The sequence below is a fragment of the Ursus americanus genome, chromosome 1 (genome assembly GCF_024610735.1).
Source record: "Ursus americanus isolate L20-20 chromosome 1, mUrsAme1.1.p, whole genome shotgun sequence".
In the NCBI taxonomy this organism is placed as follows: Eukaryota; Metazoa; Chordata; class Mammalia; order Carnivora; family Ursidae; genus Ursus; species Ursus americanus.
The window spans coordinates 43,981,667-44,006,454 of record NC_142127.1 but is presented as its reverse complement, the minus strand read 5'-3'; the positions used below and the strand labels follow the sequence as shown (position 1 = coordinate 44,006,454).

General features: G+C 36.7%; 1 protein-coding gene across 1 annotated transcript in view; it reads left to right on the top strand.

The window, feature by feature from the left end:
• Positions 1-23,328: 23,328 nt before the first annotated feature.
• The window catches only part of SCN3A (sodium voltage-gated channel alpha subunit 3), a 79,877-nt gene continuing 78,417 nt past the window's right edge, over positions 23,329-24,788 (top strand). The window contains exon 1 of the mRNA XM_087861126.1: positions 23,329-23,608. Coding sequence (XP_087717252.1) covers positions 23,345-23,608 — 264 coding nt within the window. The 5' untranslated portion in view covers positions 23,329-23,344. The remainder of the gene's footprint in view (positions 23,609-24,788) is intronic.

The following is a 24,788-nucleotide window of genomic DNA, read 5'->3' as shown; positions in this document are numbered from 1 at the left end:
AATTTTACCCCAGAAACAACTTTAATGGCAATTCAACATAGAACCTGGTATCTGAACTATTACTTCTTGAGGTAGATTGTTGTTTGAGGTAGTTATAAAATTTGGGAAGGACAAAAGCCAATTGGATTATTTTTTTGTGTTGCAAGGTCATATATTTATCTTTGATTAGGAAGCTACTTTTTAGTTCAGTTTTACCTGATGATATTTCTCACCCTGAAGTAAAGTTAACACATTCTTCGGATACATTTTAGTGGTGTATTAACAAGTGTAGATAGCTATTTCAGAGCAGAATAGTCTTAATTTTCTTTTATTTGATAATATGGTAATAAAGAAAATCTGGCTCTCCTATTATTCAAGGACATGCTTTGTTCTATGAACTGCCTGACAAGCATCAACTCTTTGGGTATCTAAAATTTGAATCTACACCCAGACATATAATTAGCCACAGTAGAAGAATTCTTTAAAATATATATGAATGCCTACTGGATACTACAAGTTTTAATGTGCCCTATTTATTGATTTTTTTTATACCCTACCTCTTTTCTTCAGGATTTGAAGTGCTGAAGGAACTTATAGAAAGAATTTTAAAGATGTTTTGTCCCAAGACATATGAATAGAGAACAACTGCAAAGTAACTTATAAGCAGGTTTACAATGTTAAATATATATATATATATATATATATATATATATATATATATATATATATATATATATATATATATATATTCTGAACAAACACAGTGCATATAAACATATGCTAGGTGGTGGTTTGGATAAGGGAATTCTCAGGGGTTGTTTCAGTTCAGAGAAACCTTTTAAAAGTCTGGAGTTATTTCTGTAATAATTGAATTAGGCTTTCATCCTTTTGGAGACTGCATATAGGGAGCCCTTCATGTGATTAAGCTCTGTGCTGGAGCAAAGTGAAAGAAGTGATGGTCCTTAAATTATTAAAAGGTGGCTGAATATTGTTTTATTCAATGGGTGAATTCAAAGATGGGAAGTCACTCTTTAAATAACTTTGGCCACTTTGTGCCAAGAAGCTCACTTTGGGGAATTTTAATCTCCTAATATTCAGAATATTCTTACTCGGGGTTGTACAGAACATTGTGTCCTTTTCCTTTCCCAAGAGCTCTGACTGGAATAATTCACTAAATCCCAGTTATTACTGCTAAGTGACATTGTGCTTCTGATCTAGAACCCAAAATATTCTTGCATAGGGCTTAACAGGACACATTTTAAGGGCCATACGCCTCTAGTTAAGAACCAGTTATCTGTTAGTTTCTCTGTCTCCTTGGTGTTTTTGCTTGTGACATTTATTTTTCTCTTTGTAAATTATTTTTATTCTACCTAATGAAGTGTTGAGCACTTTCTTTTCGTGAAACTTATATCACGGTTGGAAATAACCTTGCAAATAAATTCTTAAGGAAACACCCCCAAATTTCTACATGGGCAGAAGGGTAAGAAAAAGAGTGAAGCCAGCCAGCTTGAGACTGCGGAACTGGACAGCCATAAACAACCATATCCTTTCCAAGGAGGGGAAGTTCCATTTTAGGGCTAGGAGACTGATGAATCAAACAATTTCTCCAAAGAAGCTAAAAATCCAGATTTTTATTAGAAAACTCCCTCTTATTAAATATTGTCATCTATTTCAAATTATTAACAATACTGGATAAATCCAACAAAACATACCTACAGGCAGGATACGGCCAAGGGAGTTTGGCCAGGTTTTTTTTTTTTTTCCTTTTGCCAATCCAACCAGTATTTTTACCAGTGAGGAAAAATAAACCTGATGGAGAGGAAATGGCTTGACTGCATTTCGAGGCACAGTCACAATAACACTCATATTTCTTATCTACTACTCCAGGCCTCAACCAACTGCCTGCGATTTTCCTATTACATTCATTTCAAACTCTTGAATATTCTATGCATTACCTCCCATTTCTGTTTTTCCTGCTGATATTTAAGTCACCAAATTTTAATTATCATCATAGATCCTTTTTACCCCATTTTGGTTGCTATTAGTGCTTCCCTTGCTGTCATTATCATGTTACTGATATGATAGTTGATATAGTATGTAATATTCCCACTTCTGCCCTGTTCTGAAACTACTGAAATATGTCTTTAAATTAAAATTCAAAAATCAATCCTCTAATAGGATATTTACATGTTCCTGAGTCCCATATAACCTCAAAGTTCTAAAATATCATATTAAATTATCTTTAATCGTAGCCAACAATGATTACAGTTCAAGTAATCCATTCTGAATGTTAGTTTTCAACCATTGTGGTGGGCTCCACTATCAATCTTATATATTTATACCGAAAATTAAAGTATATTATTATATCAGCATTGGAAGAACAGATAAAAGTATAATTCACTATCATACTGCATTCTCTTTCATTGACATAAAAATCTGGTAGTATTAGATAAGAATACAAAACAAATACAGGGGCCTGGAATGAGAACTTCTTGGCCAGTAAATGGAAAATCAGAAAGAAAAAAAAAAAGCAAAATGAGAAATGACAAAAATTAGATTTTTAAAACCTCACTAATAAAAATGACAGAAGAAAAGAACAGTTGAAGGGAAATCGATATGCAAACATTCTGAGAGAAAACAGAAAAAGGTACAATATGATAAGGTTTGGCTGCACACTGGATTCACCTGGGAAGCTTAAAAAGAGCAATGCTGGCAATACATTAGACCAATTCAATTATATTCTCTGGGGCTGAGCCTGGGTATCAGTGTTTGTTTAAAAGCTCTGCTAGTAGTTCAAACATGTGGCCAGGTTTGAAAACCAGCTGACTGAAGGAAGGCAGAGAAAAATAAGAGAAGCTAATGAAAGGTTGGCTAGTTCAGTTCAGAAGTAAAAGATAGCTAGAAATGCCTTCCCAAATAATTTCAAAATTCTAGTAAGTGGGCGTGTGTTAAGCAAAGAGACTATGCAAATACTTAGGAAAATAACAAAAAATATACTCGTGTCCATTTCTTCCTTGGTTAGAAAGGCTGGTATTTATTCTATATGTTTAAGCAGTTTTATATTTCAAATTGCTAATTTCCTACCCTTACCTCTATTTGAAAGTTGACCCAGCTGCTGGCTATGGTATATTTTGCAAACTAACAATACAAACAATTGTGCATACTCAGAAATAAGCATCCGTGAACTGCAATTTGTAAAAACCGGAGATTTGCTCTCTATTTATTCTGTACCTCATAAATTGCTCCCTTGAAAATTAAGTCTTAAATAATCAAATAAGAGTTTCTATTGAAAGATACTCTTTGAATGTCCAGGTCATCCAACTGGAAACAAAACATTGATTTCTCATTTCTGAAACTGAACTGTGGCAGATTGAGAGGAAAGGCAGATCTGTAAACCAACAAATTTCTTAAAGCCAAAACGCATTTAAAAGTGTGTTTTCAGAAAGTGATATTTATAAGGAAGAAATGAATTAACCTAATAGCTAAGTGGAATTAATAATGAATTGCATTTCTTAAAAGGATTCCATTACCAAGGTGAGTCAGCTTTTTCAGCTCTTTAAGAAGACATTTGCAGGGTTAACACCTCAGTTGTTTTTTTATGTCGGCTTCTCGTGGAGGCGCAGTCCTTTCCACAGCTGGGAGGAGACTGCGGTAGCCTTTAATAAAACAATTTTCTATGTCCTCCAGGGCAAATTATATCCTAAAGTCTTTCCTCTAGATAAACACCATTTAATATTTACTACTTGACTCTGCTTTCTTCATAACCGCTACCATTCTGTCAACCTGGTCAGTAAAATTACCCCATAGAGAAAAGATCTGTTAAATCTCAAGATGAGAATATCCATATTTTAAGGCAGGAGGCTGGTGCTTCCATAGTAAACAGAAGAAATACAATGTTATGTTTGAGGCTAGATTTATAATGGATGTCTGCGAAACAGTCCCTGGGTTCGTAAACTGGGATCAGATCATTTACTTAAAAATAATTGATGTCCTATCTTTATATGCAAAGTACTTGGGTAGTAAACAATGAAAATATAAAAAACAAACAAGTGAAATGTTAATAAGAATTGAAGCCTGAACCAGAGAAGAAATGTTTTTCGAAGAAGGGTCACCTTAAATTTTTCAGTGAATATAGACAGTAAAAAATTTATTGTTGATATAAACATTCCCTCCACCAACATGGTGACAACTGTGATAACTAACCTGATTCTTTGGGGAAAAGCATTTCAACTTGTCATTCAAAAGCATTTAGTACAATTGAAAAGGGAAAAGGGAATGCTTTGGAGTAAATAAAAAGTGGCAGAGCACATCCAAATCAGATGCAGATCTTTATGCAAATCAACACAAAGGAGTTAAGCTACACCACCAAAGCCACAAAAGTGAGCTCTCCCTTATACCTTTGTTAGACATGTTGTTTACTAGGTGTCTTAAAATTATTCAGAGTCACTGTAAGGCACGTTTCTTTTAAACATCCGTTAAATGCACAACAGCGATGATACGTCTCAGACAACACTTTATGAGATCAATTTAATCATAAAATAATACACATTTTTCAACAATCCATATCCCTCAGAAAGCTAAATTTAGAGAATTTTATGCGTGAGAAAATACTTTCTATTTATTCTCTTAAATTCTTCCTGAATCAAAAGTTTCAGGGCTAAATATTTAAAGCATTAAAAGGCACATTTAATATGGGGACTCTTTGTACCTTCACAACCAGTTTTTTTGTAAACCTAGAACTGCTCTAAAAAAAGAGAGTCTATTAATTTTTTTTAAAAAAGGGGGTCACTTGAAGAATTAGTGAATTCAATGCTCAACATTGCAGAAGCAATTTTGTCATAATCCTGAATGACCCATGTCTTTGAGGAGATAATTCAGGGGGAACACCTAGAACACTGCAGGAAGATCACAGATTCCAGTGATGTCCTTTCTAGCATCTTCTCCCTTGAGCTTTTACATTTCTCCTTGTTTGTTGCCCTCTCTAGCCAGGGTCTTACTTGCTAGATATTCCACCAGGCTGGGCAAGCTACACCCATCTTGGCTCTCATTAGCAGTTTGGTTGCTGCAAATCCTTGCCTGAAATACAAGTTTGCATCACATGTAATTTTTTCTTACCTGTGGCATTCTGGTTGTCTTTAGCCTCAACAGAATTGAGCATTGAACAGCATCCTTCCTGCCTTTACATGCAGAGACATTCCACTGTGTGTTCCTGCTGCAGTAAGTGGCATCATTGACACCTAAATCAGAGCAGTGCACACAGGCCCTTGCTCTAATTTTGGTGCCAATGATGTGCTCTGTGGTTGGGGAAAAACAAAAACAAAAAAACTGACTTTTTGGGACCTGAGATCAGATCCTAGAAAAATATTTTCAGCTTCTCTTTACTTCAAAAGCCCCTATTTTGGTGGGGCGGGGGGGATGTGTGTGTGTGGAATTTAACCAAGTGATTTGTCATATTCACTGAAAACTAGACAAAGTTTTGTGAGTTTTTTTAACTGCTATTTGTATAAATTTCTCATCTAGGAAGAAATTACATGTATAAGAATTACATGAAGAAATTACATGAAGAACTCATGCATACAGAATGGAATATCTAGAGTTAGAAAGGATGTGAGGGGTAGTTCTTTTCAGCAACCAACCTCCCAGCTATGCTATACTCAAGGCATTCATAATATCTGTTCATCAAAAAACATGGCTTAAATTTGAGCAAGCCCATAGTTCATGAAAGTATTCTGAAATGAAGATAGCCTCTAATAGGTATAGCACAGCCTAGCTCAGATACATGATTAGTCCAGTACTCAATAATCCTTGTTCAGAGTACAGGACTATTTTTGTACCCATCATTCTCTCCCAGAGGGACGGACGTTGGAGTGCATCTGGTACAGTCCCAGAGTCTGGACACTGGAACTAGAGTTTTAGAAACAAAAGAGGCACTACAAATGAGCTAGTCAATTTTCCTCCTCCCCTCTCTTTTGTAGATGTGGACAATGAACACCTAAAATGTTGAGCGTTCAATATTTCACAGCAAGTGACGGCAAACACAAGTCTAGAATACGGGTTACCTGAATTGCAGCTTCCATTCCCCTCCTGTTCTCCTCCCTCTCTCCGTTACCTTTTCATTAAATCTTGTTTCTAGAAAGACTGAATGCAGCAAACTTTTCCATTATGTCTCACCGTCTTCTGTGGCACCATCTCAGGGTCAGAGCGTATGGCATAATAATCATCTATTCAGGGGGCACGCTTAATAGAGAAGGTCCCTCACATGGCTGGGTTCTGACGGATGGAGAATCACATGACAGCCAACACTCAGGCCCACTTAAATCAACCTGTGCTCCAGTGGAGTTTACCAGTAGAAGTGATCTGAAAGCAGTGATTACAACCTCTCAGCTCCTGGCTAGATAAATCTCAAACCTCTGCAAACCACAAAGGAATGCAGGTAATATGTGGAAAGTAAGCACCACCATCTTGAATGAACGCAAGCTGTACCTCAAGATCCTAGTTCTTCAGTTCCCTCAGGTTGCCAAGTGAAAAAGGCAATCAACTCTTAACACTCGGTTGTGAAAACAGTGTGCTGTCATTTTGATTACAGTCAGTAAACAGTCTGTGGTTGCCTGGAAAGAAGCTGCCTAAAGCACACGGCACCAACAAGCAGGAGGAGAAACGGGGCTGAGGGCAACTCAGAGGGCTCTCTGTTACGGCTGAAGCGGCACCGATGCTACGCTGGTGTTATGGATCAAGGATTTATTACTGGTCTGAGAATGCTGTTTGCTTTCTCTTTGTCATCATTCCAATTTATTTCAAAATAGAAAGCTTTCCATAATTCTGCTATATTCAGATTGAAACGTGGTTTCCTCTCCAGAAACACATGTGCTTCAGGACACACCACACAAAATATTTGCTTATGGACAAAGTAACTTTTCACTATAGTGTTTCTTGGTCTCAAATCCTACGACTTAAGGACAAAAACAATAATCTGACCAAGTAAAACAGAAAAATTATCCATCCAGAGACAGCCCCCCACCCTTTTTGAGCATCAGGAGATTGCCTCCCTTGTTAACTCATGTGTTTGTTGATGGGTTTGATCACTTGGAGGAGGATGGGGGGGTAGGACAAAGGGATATATCAGACCAACACTATTCAACAGAAATATAATGAGACCCAGAACGTATTTGGAAATTTTCTAGGTGCTAAAAAATAAGGCAAAATAAACAAGTGAAATTAATGTTATCAATGCTAGGTTTTATTTAAGCCAACATGCCCCAAATATTCTCATTTCAAGATTTGGCACTAGCTACACTTCAAGTGCTCAACTCCTGCATCTGGCCAGTGGCTACTACATTGGACAGGGCATTTGTAAAATTTGTAACTTCCTGCTTACAGTAGTAGCTAGTCAATAAAATCCTTATTGACTCAAGCAATTTAACAGTAAAGTAGAAATGTAGTAATCCTTATTCCTCAAGGAATTTAACAGTACATGTAGAAGCAATTAGGCACATCCTTCAGAACAACAGAAGATAGAATACTGTAATTATTATATGAATTTTAAAGACAATATTGTGTGCTCTGGGAGTTTAGAGGAATGCAAAATCACTTCTGACTTTGGAGTGAAGGTAAGATTTTAACAGGCAATGCCTGGTGGTGAATGATATTTCAGGCAGAAGGAATGTTTTTGAAGGCCCGAGGCCAGAGACTGGGAACTTTCAGGGAATGGCAAATAGATCAGTTTGACTAGAGAAGAGCATATATATAGGAAAGTATATAAGATGAAACTGCAGAAACAGATGGTAAAATATTTTTAGAGAGAGAGAGACTTTGATTACTTTTTCTAAAGAAAAACAACACTGGATTTGGTAGTACCATTTACTAGCCATGTAATCTTGGACAAGTTACTTATCCTCTCTGGACCTTATAGCTCCTTTATCTGAAAAACGAGGGCAATAATCACATTTATCTCATAGGGTTACTGTGAAGATGAAATGAGCTAATCAGTGCCTATTGCACAGTAAGTGCTTAATTTCCTGTATTGTCATTATTATTTCTTCAAGATATTTTGGAGTGGGGAATTCTTTGAGTAAAGCATTCCGTCTTCATTTTGCTTTGTTTTAAAGAAAGTCTAGTAAACTTAGCCTACTTAAACAATTACCTTTGAGGTAAACAAGATCTCAGTGCATGTATTTTGATCTAGATCAAACAGGACTACATAATTAGGAAATACAGTATTAGGAAATCCATACAGAATTTGGCTTTCATTGCTGTGTTTTGTTTTATCATGTTAATGGTTGTGTGATACAAAACTAAGTTACTTTATTTACTTGACCAATCCCCTATCAGTCGACATTTCAGTTTTTTCTAGGCTTTGTTATTACAAAATGTGCTGCCATAAGTAGAATACAAGCCTTTCTAAAGAGTACTGTAGGTTGAAATAAAAATTACTAAATTTGGGGGGAAAACCAAAATTAAAAATCCATTTATTCAAAAAATGTCTGCTGAGCACCTACTATGTGTCATACACTGTTCTAAGCACTTGGGATTGATTGGTGAACAAAACAGACCAAAAAAGGCAAATATTGTGGCCCCTGCAAGGCTTATGCTCTACCCAGGGGAGACAGAACATGAATAATGAACATTACAAATAAGTAAATTATGTAGCACATAATAAGGTGATAGATAGTGCTTTAGAAACCAATGGAATGGGGTAAGAAGCTGGAGGGAAAGCATAGTAGGTCTCTTTGAGTAGGTAAATATTTGGCCAAAACCTGAAAGAGCTGAGGCAGTTAGGCATTCAGCTACCCAGAGAAAGAACACGCCTGAGAGAGGGAACAGTATATTTGTGCCTGGTGGATGCAGAGGACAGACAGAAGCCAAGCTGGCTAAAAAGCAGTGAGGGAGTGGGAGAGCAGGAAGAGATGAGTTCAGCTAGGTAACTGGAAGCCCATATCAAAAGGCCTGATAGGCAACTGTGAAGAGTTTAGTCTTTTCTCTGGGTAACTCCTGAAGGCTTCTGTCAGAGGAATGACATGATTTGATTTCCATTTTTCCCAAATTGCTCTGACTGCTGGTGAAAATAGGCTGGGACCAGGGAGACAGGAAGCTTTCGCAGGCTTTTGTGAAATACTGCCATAAATCATTCCAAGGTTCTGGGTTCAGAGGAATTATACCACAAGACGTTAAATGAAGGAACAAATGAGACTGAAGAAGTTATGATTGTCATCTTTGAGAGATCCTAAAAATGAGAGCAATATTAATGGCACATATATTTCTAACTTCAAAAAATAAATAAATAAAATTATGGTTTCTGTAAGCCAGCCATTGTCAAAGTATGATTCCTGGGGCAAAAACACCAGCATCATCTGTGTGCTTGCTAGAAATGCAAAACTGGATGCCTCACTCCTATCTATAGAATCGGCTACTCTGGGGTGAGGCCTGGCAAACTGTGTTTTAACAAAAAGCCTTCTAGGTGTCTCTGACGCTAACAACGAAGAACCACTACTCTAAACTTAAATGGTGAAAATAGATGGACTGACAGATCCTTTTCAATTTTAGGATACCGGGTTTCCAAGTTCAATTTTTCACATTTATTTTCATAATAAAATTAGGTATATTCCTCGAGAAAAATAATTCATTTGTAAGAAGCATAGACTCATGCTTACAACAAATTTTTTAAATCATGTAGAAAATTTTAACATTTATTATACCCCATCTCTTTATAAAAATATGATCAAAAGTGGTATATTATTTTTTTAAATCCATGTGCAACACGAAGTTGAAGACAGGGCCAATGGACACAATGGAGGTGATAACTTGTCAAGACTGTGGATTAATGGAGTTACTCTTCTGGAATGTACATTTAGCTCTGGGCCTCCTGGACTCAGCATTGTTAGAGTGAAGGCAGGAATGAATTTTATAGAACTCAGAAAAACAAATACCAGATTTTAGGTTAACGTGAATCACCATGCAGCCTTCTGATGGTCAAATCTGATCCAGGAGAATCTCTGGAACACCCAGAGGAGTGGATGTACGGTTTACCTTCTAGACAAACTTTCTGTGTTTCATTTCATAGTATCTTGGTGATTTGGCCATTTGGAATGGTCCCCTTGATAAGGGCCTCAAGTCTTAAAACCAAATGAGCAGCTGGTAGGGTAGGATGATTACAGACATTGGAGAACCAACCAACATTCCCGCCCAGATGGAAGGTTGCCCCTTCCCTGTGGGGAAATGCTGCCAGAGACCGGCTGGCAAAGTCTGTGAGTTCCTCAATAAGAGGCTTTGGATCTGCTTCAACTTTTGCATAAAGAGCTAACTAAGTCCCCAGAGTTTTACAGCTAATGCATGACAGAAATGGTTTTGATCTGGAAAATTCTAAAGCAGGTACATCATATTTTGAGTATAAAAGAAGACAGATGTACTGAAGGAAAAGAATAGCATAAATGGCCAAAAACAGTGAAAAGATAGACTAAAGAGGAAAACTGATGGTTAAAAACAATGAACCTGGAGTAAGACAAAAATTTTTTAAAAACACTGGGTCTAGGTCTTAAAGAATAAGTAGGATAAACTAAAATACCACAAAAAGGAATATAAACAATTAAACTCACCTCTACAAAATTCAATTGTCGACATTAGCATTACATTTAATAACATTAATATAAATGGATTAAGAAAATTGAAATCAAAGCAACTTTGTCCAAAGTTCCTCAGCTGGTGACACCTACCCTTTTCAGGGTAAAGCCTTATGTTCTTTGAGCTATCACTTCCTCATTTGTGGCAAGAAGAACGTCCCCTTAATTTCCAAAATGCTGAAATTCTATGAAGATAATTTCAAAATTTGGGGGTGGGGGATGTCCTGATTCAATACTTGTATTAGATAATCTGAAAATAAAGTTTCTGAACCATCTTATTTTATCACCTTCTTAATGGAATTCACTGAGTTCAACTAATTTTAGCCATTAGTAGAAGACTTACTTGATTTAACCTTGTTTGGATCTTTTGTGCAATTATATTCAGGACTTCTGCTAACCATGTTACCTAGTGTCCCTTATGCTATGTCCTAAGCAAAACGTCCTTTCTCTGTTTAGTTCTCAGAGAAAGTTTGTCTTTTTATACATAGCTTTTAGGAATTGTTTTTGTTTTTTTCTAAATCCCATGTGCTTCTACTTTTTCTTACCTATTGGGAACATCAGAGCTGAATTCTAGCCTTGATTGTGTAAAGTACCCATCTCAAATTTCTAATAACCTCTATTCATGCCCTTCAGAGGAGCCTTCTTAAATTGTAATCCATGTGCCACCTGCACTAAATTCATTTCAAGGAGCTTGTTTAAAATGCAGATCTCTAGGCCATGACCCAAACCAACTTTTTCAGAATTTCAAGAGACTGAACCTAGAAAAATGCATCTTTGACAAGTAGCCCAAATGATTCCTATGCTCACTGAAGTTCAGAACTACTTGAAAGAATCCTCATTCTCTAAATAACTCGATTAGGCCAATTTTATATTAGTTAATCTGTAAGCCATGGTCTGCTTTTAAAGATGACTGAGGCAGAGATCTTAATAAGACACAATGCAACTTGAAGTATGAAGCCTAAAGTGGAGCACGCGGCCATCTACAGAAATCACTACTATTTCCCACGTATATTTGGGGTTGGCAAATCCTTCCCATTTGGAGCCCAGGCCATAGGATATATTTTTCTGATCCATGAATCAGTGATTTTCACAATAGGGAGAGGATAGAGAACTCAAGCAAATCAGAACTTTTGGGATGCTTTCTCAAACTACTTTCCTGCTCCTCCTTAATGTCTTAGTTTCCTTGGATATTCATCCTCCCTACTTTTATACCCCTCCCTGTTCCCAGACTAAAGATGGAAAATATTTTGGAAATATATCTAAATTGACATTTTGGTTTTTCAACATCATGCTCATTATATGTCAGGCAGGAGATTAAGGTATATAAACCCAGTTACTTGTGTTCTGGGGAGGAGAAGCACAGCATTCATCAAGCTTGTGGCTATAAAGTAGAGGGAACATTTATTGAAGGGCTATACATTTATTTAACAAATCAATATTTCAAGCTCTGATGCATGGGTCTGTCTGATGGGTATTATTAGTCGTATAATAATAACTCTAAGACTATTAGTATTATTATTGCTACTTCTAATACTACTAAAACCTCCAGCTTTTATGGAAAACTTACTTTATGCCAGCTCTTGTATGAGTTACTTACCAGCATGTGCGTATCTGTGTGTGTGTATGAAATATCTATCTCATTTAGTTCTACCAACAGCCCTGTTTTCACTAGGTATTGTAATCCCTGCTGTCTGATGGGAAACTAAAAATTGGATTGGTTAGGTAACATGTTCTGGGATGTGGCTAGTGAATGGCAGAGCTAGATCTGTGCTATTACCAAATGAAAGGTAAGAGAGGAGAGGCACAGGGAAGGTCATAAAGGTGCCTGCACACTTTGCTAAAGTGACTGTAAGTTACTGAAGGCCACTGACAATTTCTAATAAGGGTAGGATATGTGTTTTAGAAAGATCACTTTGATGACAGTAAAGAAAAGACTGGTGGCTTAGGAGTGAGTTCTCATCTGGAGACGAAGATTTTAAAAGACCATGTACAAAAGAAAAAGGTGAGATTTAATGGTTTTGTTTGTTTGTCATAGTAAATTGTAAAGGGAGATTTATTGGTGAGAATCCATTGCCAGTTTGGTTTATGGGCACTGAATAAGTGAACTGATGTAAACACTGTTTTAAATATCAATTGCTGATTTTAAAATTACATATCTTGTCCTTTGAAATAATGACTGGTTTAACTGGGCTGAGTTATTGCTAATGGTTAAAGCTGAAAGGAATATGACATCAGATTGCAATACTTGGGTTACCATTATGTCTTGGTTTAGCATGCTAGTTTTTCATCTCTGCTTGTCTAAAATTTACTCTTAGAAGCCACTGAATAAGGCTTTTTGGTCTTATCTTAGTCAGCCAATCAGATGGGGTTTTAGGTGGAGAGGAAAAGGAGCTAAAAACAAACTAGAATAATGATCCACAACACCAGTGTGGACCACACACTCCACTGGTCTACTTCTTTGGTCTTTTGAAGAGAAGAAAGAAAGGGGGAGCAAAAAGGGGAGACGAAAAAAAGGAGGTAGGAAGTCAAGAACAGGAAGATGCTCTGGAGCTCTGGCATGTCTTCAGAAAGAGTAATTAAACCAAGGCTGCCAAAGAAAGAAGAGCCCCCCCCCACCCCAGGACCCTGGCAGGGGTTCCTGGCCCCATCGTTCCTTAAGCACATCAGGGCACCCAGACCCAGACCCAGAGCACCCATTTCAATCCAAATGCCAAAGATGCTGGACTAACTTCACCTGTTTCTCTCTCTACACAGATTATGGAGCAAGAAAGCTGACACCAAGCCACATCAGAGTTCATCAGGGATGAGATATCTGTCAAGGATTTGTGGCAGAGTGGCTTACAGGAATAAAAATACAAGAACTCTTCTAGGGATAGTCTAAGAACAAATGAGATAATTCCCAGAAGTGGCCTGAAGCTTTTCCAGAAAAAGGTGCTGTAACTACCTAAGGTATCTAAACTACCAGTGGGTATAAATCTGTGTTTGTGGAAGGTAAACTAAAATCTCTATTAGCTAACAAGGTCAGCTGTATGGGGGGTGGGGAGAGAAGGCAAAAGAGTGATTACCTCCCTCGTTGCTAGTTTGTTCCTCCCAAGAGGCAAACACTTAGAAACATGGAAGAGATGACCTCCAGGAGTGGAACAATGCCAAAGGCTATTGATGTAAGAAAGAAAAACTAACCCAGCTTTTTCTCTTTTTCTTTTAAAAGAGACATTCATTCTGTGTGTTTAGTAAACTAACCAGATTGTATTTACTTGCATTTTATTATATTTATTTAGTAAGTGGATGCATAGCTCACCTGTTTGCATGGGTAAAGGACATCCAAACATGTGGTTAGTATTTGGTTGTAAGCTGGCTTCTGAACTGGCCAAGTTTTTGAACTGACCAAGGAGTATTTACTTGTCTGGTGTATCATCTGCAACTAACTAGAAAAACTGTCTAAAACTATCTTAGTCAAGAAAGATGTTTATTGAATATAACAAGCAGTGCAGAGGTTGTTCGGGTCCAAGAGCTGAGTGATCCATCAAGAGCCCAGGGGTAGATCTGTCTCTGTGATCTGCCACCCTCAGTGTGTCAGATCTGCTTTGCCCTCAGAATGGCATCCCTTCTGGTTGCAAGCTGACTGAAGTAATGCCATGTATCATACCTCAATGCACCAAGGTCCAGGGGACAGAGAATTCTGTCTCCTCCTTAGTCTCTTTGTTAGGAGTGAAGAAACCTTTTATAGACACTCACTTAGCAGGCTTCCCCTCACCTTTTGTTGGCCAGAACTGGACCACAAGCTTATTCCTGAGCCAATGATTGGCAAGGGGCTTGGACAAGGTATCTGGAGTAGAACGGATGTTGGGGAGTTAAACACACAATTGTCTTCAGTTTGAAAACATACAGTAGAAAAATTGAGGAGCTAATAAAACCAACAATTTGTCTATTACAATGTTGGCTTAATTGTTATTACTTAGCAGTTGTCTCTCTGCGCTTACAGCTGTCTGATAAGGACAAAGTCACTGGGAACATCAACTCCTAGAAACTAATTATTATTTCCAAGATAAAGATTGTTCTGATCACAGAAATGAGCTCATGCTTTTCTACTCAGCTGTTTTTTTTTTTTTCAGAGGTATGCCACTGAGTCCAGGTAGAGAAAGGCAGAAATAGATTGTCTTATTAAAAAGTTAGCAAATCAATAAATAACATTTATGTGTGGACAATCATGAGTTTAGCTAACAGGAAGAGAACAATGACAGAGAAAGTAGAAATTTCATTAGTATTTGGCCATGTCATAGTGATATCCTTGCTATACAGTTACTTTCTTGACAGGTTTATTCAGACCAATAGTATTGCATAATTCTTTGACACCACAATGAGAGCAAGAGGTAAGGATATATAAGAAGCTAGCCGAGGCTTTTAATTTATCTTCAAATAACTCTCAAGTACTTAAAATATATGTATGTCAATGTGTATCCATTAGATGTGGGTTTTATGTCTGTTATTAATCCATTCCTGTTTTATCTTCTACATTAAAAACAAAGGTGATGACTACATTGCTCTGTTTCTTAGATTACGCCACTCCATTCTGAACATAGGACTGTATACATAGTAACTTCCCAGTGAGGTAGTGGACTTATCCTAATTCCATTTCAGAACACATGAACTAAAAATCTCATTTCATAGGCTTGGAGCCCAGGCTATTTCCTGAACTATATGGGTTTAAATCCTGTCTTCTTGACTTACTACTTTTGTAACTGGAGATTATCCAACCTATATATACCTTGGTTTTTTGATCTCTAAAATAGGAATAATAAGGTTAAATAAGATTAAATGATTAAACCTCATAAGATTAAGTGAGTTAATGTATATAAATTACATGACAGAGTATCTGAGACATAGCAACAATGTAACAGAGTTTTATCTATTACTATTGTTTAATTCTCAAAGCCACCTAGTTAGGTAAGCACACCAACCAGATGTTACTTCAAAAATCTTCTGAAATATGGAAAATAATGTTTATTTCTGCCTTGGAGGGCGTCCAGTGGTTATCACTATAATATGCCAAATGCTCTGTATATGCCTTTAATAAATTATTATTCTCTTTGTCACATATGCTACCTGAAAATAAAGTAAATACCAGATAATCACTAACCCCAGATGAAAACCCTTTTAGAAAATATTAATAACTTTATTAAAAGGAAGGGTAGTTAGTCAGTCCATTTTGTCTTTTAGATTATGCCCTTCCTATAATAGTCCTCACTGATACCAAGAAAACACAGCATCCTTTCCTCAGCAGTGGACCCAATCCTTCCCCAACAATTTGCTCTCTCATCATCGAGGACATAAAAATACATTGTGGATTTTTTTTTCTGATTTCTCAAGTTGAATGACACAGAGCAGCTTTCCATCCTTGAAGATGGCAAATTTACAGCCTCTGACATAATTTTGTCTCCATGGGAACAGACCAGAACTAATTGATTTTTGTCTGTAACATAATCATAAAGACCCCTACAAAGGGAGAGAGAAACTATTGATATTAACAGGTTATAGACCAATGCAATTTTCCAAACTGTCTGCTATCCCGGAAATTAGGCAGGATGAAAACTCACAGGCTGTATGAGTAATGGGAAAAACAATACTTTTGTCCTTGCTATGTAATGCCATGGCATATCCCAAATGTTTACCATGCCCTTTTTTTTCAGATTATGATTCATTAACAAATATTAGCTTTGTATTTGTATTTGTGGTTTTTCGTATAGTTTTATAAGCTTATGTTAATATCATAGCATACAGATTATGTGTGCCTGGAAAACCAAATTAAACTATATAAATCTATTTTTCTGTAGTTATTTATGTACAGCTTAGATCTTTAAAATCAAATCACACAATAGTAAGATTCAAGATAAAAATGTCAACTATAATAGGAAAAGTCAGTCGAGAAGAGAATGTGTGGAAAATGTTTTGCCTCAGAGCAACAATTTGTGTTGTCAGTAGACGTTTCGGTGAAGGTTACTTAGCTTCTCTGTGCCTGTTCTTCATTTATTTTAAATGCAGGGAGTTGACTAATTGTCAAATCCAATATATGCCTTTTAATTAGCATCTTCAAAATTCCTCTTTTGGCATCTATGTAACTGTTCTGACTTCATTGTCTAATTTTCCTCTCCTTAAAAACTGGTAGTCACAGGAGTCCTGCCTTTTAAACTTTCCAGTTTTTTCCTAGACAGTGTAATGCTTATTCTTATCTTCAGTTTCAACCAGTGGCTCTTTAATCAACATTTTCCCAGCCCAGACGGCTTTCCGATTCTCAGACCCATATTTTAATTACATACCCAGCTGTCTCACAGGCATCTCAAACTAAATAAATGCCAAACAGAATTTATTATCATGCCCTACAAATCCTCTCCACTTTTCTGTTGGGTTAATGACAACTTGTGGCTTAAACCAATCCGGGATTGAGCTTGACCTCATATGTCTTCATCAAGCCACATATCAAGACATCATAAAATCTCATTGATTTTCTCTCTTCTAATTTTGCATTGAATACAGTCCTCTGGCTATGGTTTGTTTTCTCTCTAACTTATTGATGGCCTACTCTCTTCCAGGCACTGTTGCTCACCTTCTAGGAGGATTTTCTCATTTAATGTCACATTAACTCTATGAAGTATGTGTTATCATTGCTATCATTACCATTATATGCATTAGGGAAATTGAAGATTATGAAGGATAAAAAAAATTGCCCAAGGTCACACTGCTAGAGCGTAGCAGAGCCAGAGCTTGAATACAGTTCTGACGGCCATGTCTAGGCCCTTAAACAGTACACCTACAGTCACATCTCCTTGCCCTCTCCTTTAGACTCCTGCTGTCCATCCATTTCTTTCTAGGGCAATTCTCAAAAGGTGGTTTGTGGACAACTGGAGGTTCCTGAGTCCTTTAGGGGGGCAGTGAGGTCTAAACTATTTTCCTAATACTAATACCAAGATGACCTTTGCCTTTTTCACTGAGAGAGCAAAAGTCATGGAGTGAAACAGCTCATGCCTTAGTAGGAAGCAAGGCAGCAGCATCAAACTATAGGACGAATCCTTGTTTTCTTCACCACCACGCACTTACAGTAAGAAAAAAGGGCCAGTTCACATAAGAATGTCTTTGATGGGGGCGCCTGGGTGGCACAGCGGTTAAGCGTCTGCCTTCGGCTCAGGGCGTGATCCCGGCGTTGTGGGATCGAGCCCCACATCGGGCTCCTCCACTATGAGCCTGCTTCTTCCTCTCCCACTCCCCCTGCTTGTGTTCCCTCTCTCGCTGGCTGTCTCTATCTCTGTTGAATAAATAAATAAAAAATCTTTAAAAAAAAAAAAAAAAGAATGTCTTTGATGAAGTAGTAAATATTATTCATTTTATTAAATCTTGACCTAAAGAACATGTGTTTTAATATTCTATATAATGAAACTGGAAAAATACATTCCTGCTGCATATTGCAGTGCCACGGCTGTCTCAGGGAAAAGCATTTGTGTGACTGCGTGAGTCAGGAGTTGAATAAGCCATTTTTTCTTTTTTTCATGGAACACCATTTTTACTTGAAAGAAGACCTGACAAACTACAGTTATTCAGACTCAGATATTTAGCAGATATTTTCTAAAAAATGAACAAAGGAAAAGCTTGTCACTTCAGGAAAAGCAAATGACAGCATTCGTTGTCAATGTTAAAACTGGAGCTTTCAAGTGGAAATTGGAGTTTTGGAAAACTTTTACCTGCCACTGGGAACTAGACAGCCTCCCGATATATTATGACTTTTCTCATGAGATCAACGGTGATATTAACAAATGTGATTTTGAATGTTAATGAAATTTGTCAAATTTCGGGAAATCTGCAAAAAACTGTGCCAATATTTTCCAAATGATCCATGCATAAAGGTACAAAATCCATCCAAAAGGCAAAAGCAGTAAAAAGTTCCTGATGCAGTTTCAGATTCCACATTGAAACTAATTCAAGAAATTATCATTTGTAGAGTTTTGATGTGTATCAAAGAACATTCACAAGTGCCTGAAAAGACAAGTAAAATACCCCTTCCTTTTCCAGCTACATATATATATATATAATATATATATTTTTTTCTTTATATATAATATGTGGATTTTCTTCATGTACTTCAATCAAAACAACATATCTGAACAGATTGAACTTGGAAGCAGATAAAAGACTCTGGCTGTATTCCATTATGCCAGACAGTAGAGAAATTTGCCCAAATTTAAAATAAATTCCTTCTCACACCATTTTTTTTCGTTTGTGATAATATTAGTTATTTTTATCAAAAATACATTTTATATGTAGACATACAAGGGCTTATTATTATTACGTTAATAAAAGTTATAAAAATCTTCTAATTTTTAATATGGTAAATATGAATAGATAAATTCCCTATAAACAAAAGCTCTCTGACATTGTCAGTAATTTTGAGTATAAAAGGATCCTAAAACTAAAATGTTTGAAAACCATTGCTCTAGGATCAGCCCACCTGTCTACCCTTCATACTGCCACCATTTTTCTCATCTTCAAATTGATCCCATCACTCCCCATCCATGGCTTATTAAGCATGCTGTACAAGACTTTTGGTGATTATATCCTGCCAGTGTTTCAGTCCTTGCTCTCACCACTCCCTTTTGAGCAGGTTGGTCTCTACCCATAATGAACTTCTTAGTTCTTCCCAGGCCCTCCCTGCTTTTTCCCATGCATATACTGTCTCCCAGTCTAACATGTCTCGACTGATGTGTCTTCCTACCAACTTCATCCCAACTACTACCACCACACCAGTTGGTCAAATCCCAATAGCCTAATAAAACTTCCTCAGGGAAATTTCCCTGAACTTCCCCTCCCCATCCTTACCTGGGCAGAACAAATTACTCCCATTTATGGAGATCAGACAATAACCAACTGTACATAATTGTATTATAATTATTTGTGTCAACATCTCTCATACTGGACTGTCAGCTCCTTAAGAGCAGGGACCATGGGTGTTAATCCAAACACAGTGTTGATACATAATAGTCCCTCAATAAATATTTCTTGAATAAGTGATCCTAATCCTTCCAGGTTTAAAATTCTGTGGTCCATCCTATAATAGGATTTTTTGAACTGCAGTTTTCTTTATTCATTAATAGAGGGATGCATTTCCTTTATTCACACACACATTTTGGTTTTTAATCAAAGAGATCATCTCCTTAGGTCTTCTTTTATTTTTTTTGTCCTTGCAAGGACAGTTCTGGAGAAAATCTGGCATATTAAATTTGATGTATTTTAATACATTATAATGCACATATATTCATTAATAATATATATCCCACACCAAGGCATCAGTAGGAATTAATTTTTAAAAGTCTGCTCTAATAGGAATATAAAATTATGTAAGAGGTCTATATAATAGGCTCACAAAGAATAAGAAGGAAGAGGGAAAAAAATTAAAATAGAACTGCCATGGAACTATGAGATGTTTCTAAACAGCAAAGCTGCAGAAGAAGCCATGAGAAGCTCCCCTCACTGTGATTTTTAATGTCTCAATCTATCCAAATATTGGGCAAACTTTAGTTCTCCTTGGAGGAAAAGCCACGGGTCTGGAACTGGCCTATCTTCTCAGGATTTAGAGACAATAGTGTGGCAGTTTCAAAGAGCTTCTTTACTTCTTTTTGACCAAGACTCAAATTCTTTGTTCTAATCCTTGATAAGTGAACAGGAAGGTAAAAAATTATTTCTGTTTAAATATGGTTCTACAATTTTGTGATACCTTGTTCCATGTCATCTCAGAGAAATGAAAGTAATCTATACAGATTAAAATTTCTCCACATTAGATATTTTTAACCTAATTTCATTTTAAAACTTAGGAAATCAGGAAACTCCAGTTAAATGAGTATAATTGGTTATTTCCTTATGGCAAAGTGTTGCCCCATATATGGTAAGGTATTTCAATGACACTGAGGTTGAGGAAAGGTAAATGTCATAAGCAAACTGTTAGTGACAAGCTCAGTATGAACCCAGAACTCAGATTCTGATTGCTGCATGTTTTCCTTCCATTGTTAGTAAAGAAACAAAAATTAGTTTAACTAAATGCTCAAATACAAAAGTAACCTTTCTTCTCCTCTAAGAAAGCAACCATGTTTCATAGAAATGTCTTAAGATAGCTTTGTCATGCTGTTTCATTTTCATTTAGCACTTGGTAAGAACCTTATCCAGTCAGTTCATGAAAGGTGATGAGAGATAGGTGGATTACATGTCTTGGTATTTAAGGCTTGCAGTTAATGTGCGAACTCCTTCCACATTCAAAAGTATAAATGTGATTATTCCATACAGCCTAATGCTGGGCTATGTGGACACCAAAATGGACATAAAATGGCTAAAAACTTTAGTTCTAGTTTGTGCCATTTGCCATGAAATTAGAAAGCACAAAATACATAGCTGAATTAGAAGATTTGAGAATAGTTTTTCTATTTTAATAAAAAATGAACCAACTATTTATTTGGTGTCTTCTAAATTCACTTGATGGAGTACAAAAAAACCAAAGCAAAACAAAAAAGCCCCATCCCACCATAAATCAGAGTTCTTTTTCAGAGCTAGTGCCAAAAATGGCATGGCCCTTGGCATCTGATATTTAATAACTTACTTAGAATATACCTTCATAGCAGCAGAAAATATAGCAATGTCATATTATAAATACTAAGTCAATGAAAAGACACAGCTATTAAAAATACTTTAGTTATTGAATAGACCAGGGAACTAATAATTCAGATATAAACTCAAAAAACACATATAATGATCCATAATCATTTTAGTCGATATCATTTTTCTTATCTTGCTGTAAGATCTAGAGTTTCTCATTGTCTGTAAGCTTAGTATATCCATGCAATAAACAGCTAAGAATTAAAAGGCCATTTAGGGATAAACTACTATGGAGACCAGAGTAAATATGGGGGCAGAGATGGGGTGGGTGGTTGGGATAGGGAAAATATCACAGATGACTTTGCTGATTACCCTGATGTCATGGTTGTAGATTGTTCTATAAGAGACTGATGTACTCACTGTATCTTGTTGTTACCGTTTCTATTTTCTACCCTGATTTTTCAAGTGTGATTTCTGGCACAATGCAAAATAAAATAACCATTAACTTATGTTTCAAAAAACAAGAAAATACAAGAAACCTGCTGGTTTCTTGTATTTTTGACAGTTCTGTCACATTTCTAGCAGAATTTTCTTTACCTTTCCTGGAGAACTGAGCAGGTGTCTGACTTCTTTCCTTTCTAATCGAAGACCGTTGCTTGGCATGTGTGAATATACCCCTGTACTCTGTACTTCCTAGTCCACTCCTGGAGCTCCATGGTCAGCTGTGGTTCCACCAAGTCAGGGCCTTACTTACAGGAGAATGGCTTGAATTGTGAGGATGCTTGAAACCACAACAGAGGAAACACCTTAGGGAATGAAAGATAATTAGATTATGATAGTTGACACCAACACTATGCTTACTCATTCCAAAACTATGCTAGACACTTAATGTAAATTAATTCATTTATTCCTTATGATAATCTGGGAGGTTAGTTCTCATAGCATCCCCATTTTATAAATGGAGACTGAAGCACTGAGGGTTACATTTTGCAAAGTCATACAGCTCATAAATGACAGAGCCAGGGTGAAGAACAGAGAGAGCCTAGCTCCACAGTCCATGCTTCTAACCATTACACCAAATGGAAGATTAAGAAAGAATATGAAAAGTGTCTTGGAATAGTTGAATAACAGCAGACTGGAAAAGGAAATACATTCTGCATTGCCTCAGAAAATGCTTCAGAAGGATCCAGGGTGAAAAGCTGAAAGAAAATAGTTTTGGGGGCACCTGGGTGGCTCAGTCGTTTAAGTGTCTGCCTTCAGCTCAGGTCATGATCTTAGGATCCTGGGATCGAGCCCCACGTCAGGCTCCCTGCTCAGCAAGAGTCGGCTGCTCCGGCTCCTTCTGCCCCTCCCCTCTGCTTGTGCTCTCTCTCTCTCTCTCTCAGTCAAATAAACAAATAAAAATCTTTGGGAAAAAAAGTGAAAATAGTTTTGACTCCTCTGTCGCTGCTGATGGTCTGACTTTGTTTGGAGAACCAATGGTCAACGATGCTAATGCTGATGACCAGAACAGTGGTTGGATTAGGCAAAACTTCCTTTCCTATTCTGAGATTTTATGAGTCAGGCACATACCAGTGCATTTCTTTATTTGGAGAGCTAGTAAGATGTGATAAAAGGAGGGGGGGGGGAATGATGGGTCCTTAAGTAATTTCACTGACAAGCATTACTGGCATTACTCTTTTTACCAAAGTATACTATGATATGTTTTGGCTCAAAGGTCTCAGACCAGACTTTGATAGACTTATAAAGTTGGTTTATTGTAAATTAGATTGGATAATGATGCTTCCAGGTTAAAATTTGTAGTGCAGCACAAAAATGTTTATACTTTTAAAAATTTACCAAAAGAATCCCCAAAGGAACATTGTAAAATGTTTATACTGTGCACTGAGAAAGAAAAGAAGTCTATGCATTGAAGAAGAAAATATTTTTTTGCCAAAAATAAAGTAATATTCATTTATTAATATACTAGCAAAGAAATTACTAGAAGAAACATTAAATGACATCTTGGTTGATTTTCTTAATCCCTCTCACTCAGTTGTTTTCCTAACTCTCATGCATTTTTTTTTTCCTTGGTAGGCAATTCTTATGCAAGAAGCTAAACGTAATTAAATGTGCAGGATGAAAAGATGGCACAGGCACTGCTGGTACCCCCGGGGCCTGAAAGCTTCCGCCTTTTTACTAGAGAATCTCTTGCTGCTATCGAAAAACGTGCTGCAGAAGAGAAAGCCAAAAAGCCCAAGAGAGAACAAGACAATGATGACGAGAACAAACCAAAGCCAAACAGTGACTTGGAAGCTGGGAAGAACCTTCCATTTATTTATGGAGACATTCCTCCAGAGATGGTGTCAGAGCCCTTGGAGGATTTGGACCCGTACTATATCAACAAGAAAGTGAGTGTTGATTTTATACTTTCAAAAGTTAAGTTACAGTTCCAAATTTAAGTTTTTAATTAAACACTAACTTTAATATACTTTTCTCTGGCTCATAGACATACTGCATCGTAAGTTTTCTACTGTTAAAGATTTTATACTTTTTATTTCCACTTACTTTTAAGCACAGTACAATAAGCAGAAACATTTATAAGAAACTGAAGTCAAGGTTTGGCTACAGTGAAGAGATATGAGAGATGAACCATTTCTACAATTTCACAGTAACTGAGAGAGTCAAAATTAAAATTGACACCTACAAAGCAAAATATCCATTATCACCAACATATTTAAGCACATGGTAGACAACAGGAAAACAGCCATGTAAAAAGAAGAGTTATGGGCATATGTACTTATTATTTTTTAGTTCTTAATTGGCTTAAGGTTTCCTCACAATAGATTTATATTCTAGTGGGTAATAATCTTACTCAGCATCCTCCTATAAGAAGATAATACATTGACAAGCACAGTCACACCTACTTATTGTTAAAACATCACTCTGTGAAAAAAAATGTCAAGAACAAAAGACAACAAACCCTCAAGTTTTCTTTATCCACATATGATTTGAATCAAGTTATGACTATGCCTTCCTAATGCTATAATAACCACATAATTCTGTAAGAATTAACTAGTTTTTTATGTTAAACCAGCTGTGCAGAGTTTTATAGTAAATACTTTTTTTAATGGATACATTGTGCTTCATTTAATTGGGTATTTTGGAATTTTATAACCGCAATTTATATTTCACATTCATAAGCATAAAAACAGGTCTATGTAGAAACTAAAGATAAATAAATATCACCATGAATTGATGGTTTGTGGTTTAAAGAAGATACTGAATACCTTTATTAATCAGAGCCAGTCCTTTTAAAAAGAATGGCTAAGGAAACTGCATTCTTTAAGCAGTATGCAATTTTATCCTATGAGGTCAGTGATGGGTGAAGAACCTGACCGTTACCCATCCAGAGGCGGGACTAGCCCTATTGCCCTACAGAAAGGCTTCTCAAACTTGCATGTGTATACAATGAGGATCTTGCTAGGATACAGATTCAGATTCCAGAAGTCTGGGTGGGGCTAGAGATCCTGCATCTCTTAACAAGTCCTCGAGAGACTCCTGCTGCTCTAATACACGGGCCACACTTGG